General features: G+C 41.0%; 1 protein-coding gene across 1 annotated transcript; it reads right to left on the bottom strand.

Moving 5' to 3' along the window:
• Positions 1 to 208: 208 nt before the first annotated feature.
• Positions 209 to 823, bottom strand: LOC308624970 (ubiquitin-conjugating enzyme E2 N). Its single transcript, XM_081248801.1, has one exon. It carries the CDS (start codon positions 788 to 790, stop codon positions 332 to 334), a length of 459 nt encoding a protein of 152 aa, XP_081104927.1. The 5' UTR covers positions 791 to 823; the 3' UTR covers positions 209 to 331.
• Between the last annotated feature and the right edge of the window lie 714 nt (positions 824 to 1,537).

Below are 1,537 nucleotides of genomic sequence, written 5' to 3'. Positions count from 1 at the left end.
TGCAGCAGAGGAGAGGCCACCTTGACTTAACTGTGACTCAGGAGCGAGGGTGCAGATTAGGGTAGGACTACTGAGGATCAAGAGTTTGAAGGCCTCGAGTTGTGGTTTAAAGACGGTCCTTCAAGGCAGAAACTTGTTTGGAACTGGGCAAAGTTTATGACAGCAAAATGAAGATTTCTGAGTAGTTTTTGTTTGTTTGTTTTTTTTTTTTGAAGATGTCTGGGCTTTTATTCTGTAATGTTTCTAAGACTGTGTCCATTAAATGCAAACAAAAAAGGAAGAAGTCTTGGCAGAACAGGAGAAGTGATGCACAATTGATGATCGGATCGATTTAAATATTATTCATGGCATATAGCCTAGTCCATGCTCTAGCTGTTTCTATGGCTTGGGCTTCGTTGGTCTTCCACTGCTCCGCTACATCATTTGCTAATGGATCATCTGGATTGGGAGCACTTAACAAAGCCTGGATCGATAGCAGAACTGTGCGGATCTGCAGTGCTGGGGACCACTTATCTTTCAAAATATCTAAACATATTCTTCCCAACTTGTCTACATTAGGATGATAAATTTTGGTCATGAAACGTACTTTAGGGGCTGCCATTGGGTATTCTTCTGGAAGGAATAGTTCAAGTTTAAAAGTCCCTCCCTCAAAGGGGGAATCCTGAGGGCCAGCAATGACCACATGAAAATAACGGGCGTTGCTCTCATCTGGTTCTGCTTTAATGCCGGGAACTGGCTCTGCCAGCAAACGCTGGGTTTCCTTGATAATCCTGCGGGGCAGCCCGGCCATCTTGTCAGATCCCGAGTTCGGCCTCTGGTCTCGTCTCCCTGAGTAGTTTTTGATAAACAAACTGGTGTCAGAGAAGCAAGCTCTTTGTCCAGGGGAGCAAGCTGTTATTTTAATAGGATAGCTATTCCTGTGGATGATCTGCCCAGGTACACTGCTTGGTCGACATATCCTAAGGTAAGCAGTGAAGTTATTAATTCTTTGCAGTCCTATCTTCCTAGATAAGAATTTCATGGAACAAAGAATTAAGGCAAGTAGTCTCTATTTTCACTTTCCTTTCAAAAATTCTCCTTTTAAAATCCAGGGACTTCCCTGGTGGTCCAGTGGTTAAGACTCTGTGCTTCCAATGCAGGGGGCACAGGTTCAATCCCTGGGCAGGGAGCTAAGATCCCACATGCTGCGTGGCACAGCCAAACAAATAAATAAATAAATAAAATCCACTAATACAAGAGATCAACGGGATGTGGTTCAGAGAAATAACTGCAGCAAGTATAATAAAGGATTAATATCTTAATATACAAAGAACAATATTAATATTAAATATATATGCTGCTACATGTTGTTCACATAATCTTTAAATGTGAAGACTCAAATAGGTTAAAATGAAAAGCATGAAAAATGTTATACCATGCAAATACTAGTCATAAGAAAGCTGGATTGGCTGTGTATATCAGACAGGCAGACTTCACAACAAGGAATATTAGCAGAGAGACAGATATATTTCATATGATAAAAGGATGAATTCATCAA

The sequence above is a fragment of the Mesoplodon bidens genome (assembly GCF_964165515.1).
Source record: "Mesoplodon bidens genome assembly, chromosome: 11".
Lineage (NCBI taxonomy): Eukaryota > Metazoa > Chordata > Mammalia > Artiodactyla > Ziphiidae > Mesoplodon > Mesoplodon bidens.
The sequence above is the reverse complement of the archived record's forward strand: the minus strand, read 5'-3'. Positions and strand labels throughout refer to the sequence as shown.

Coding starts and splice junctions, on each gene's coding strand:
- LOC308624970 (XM_081248801.1), bottom strand. CDS start 790: ATGGCCGGGCTGCCCCGCAGGATTATCAAGGAAACCCAGCGTTTGCTG.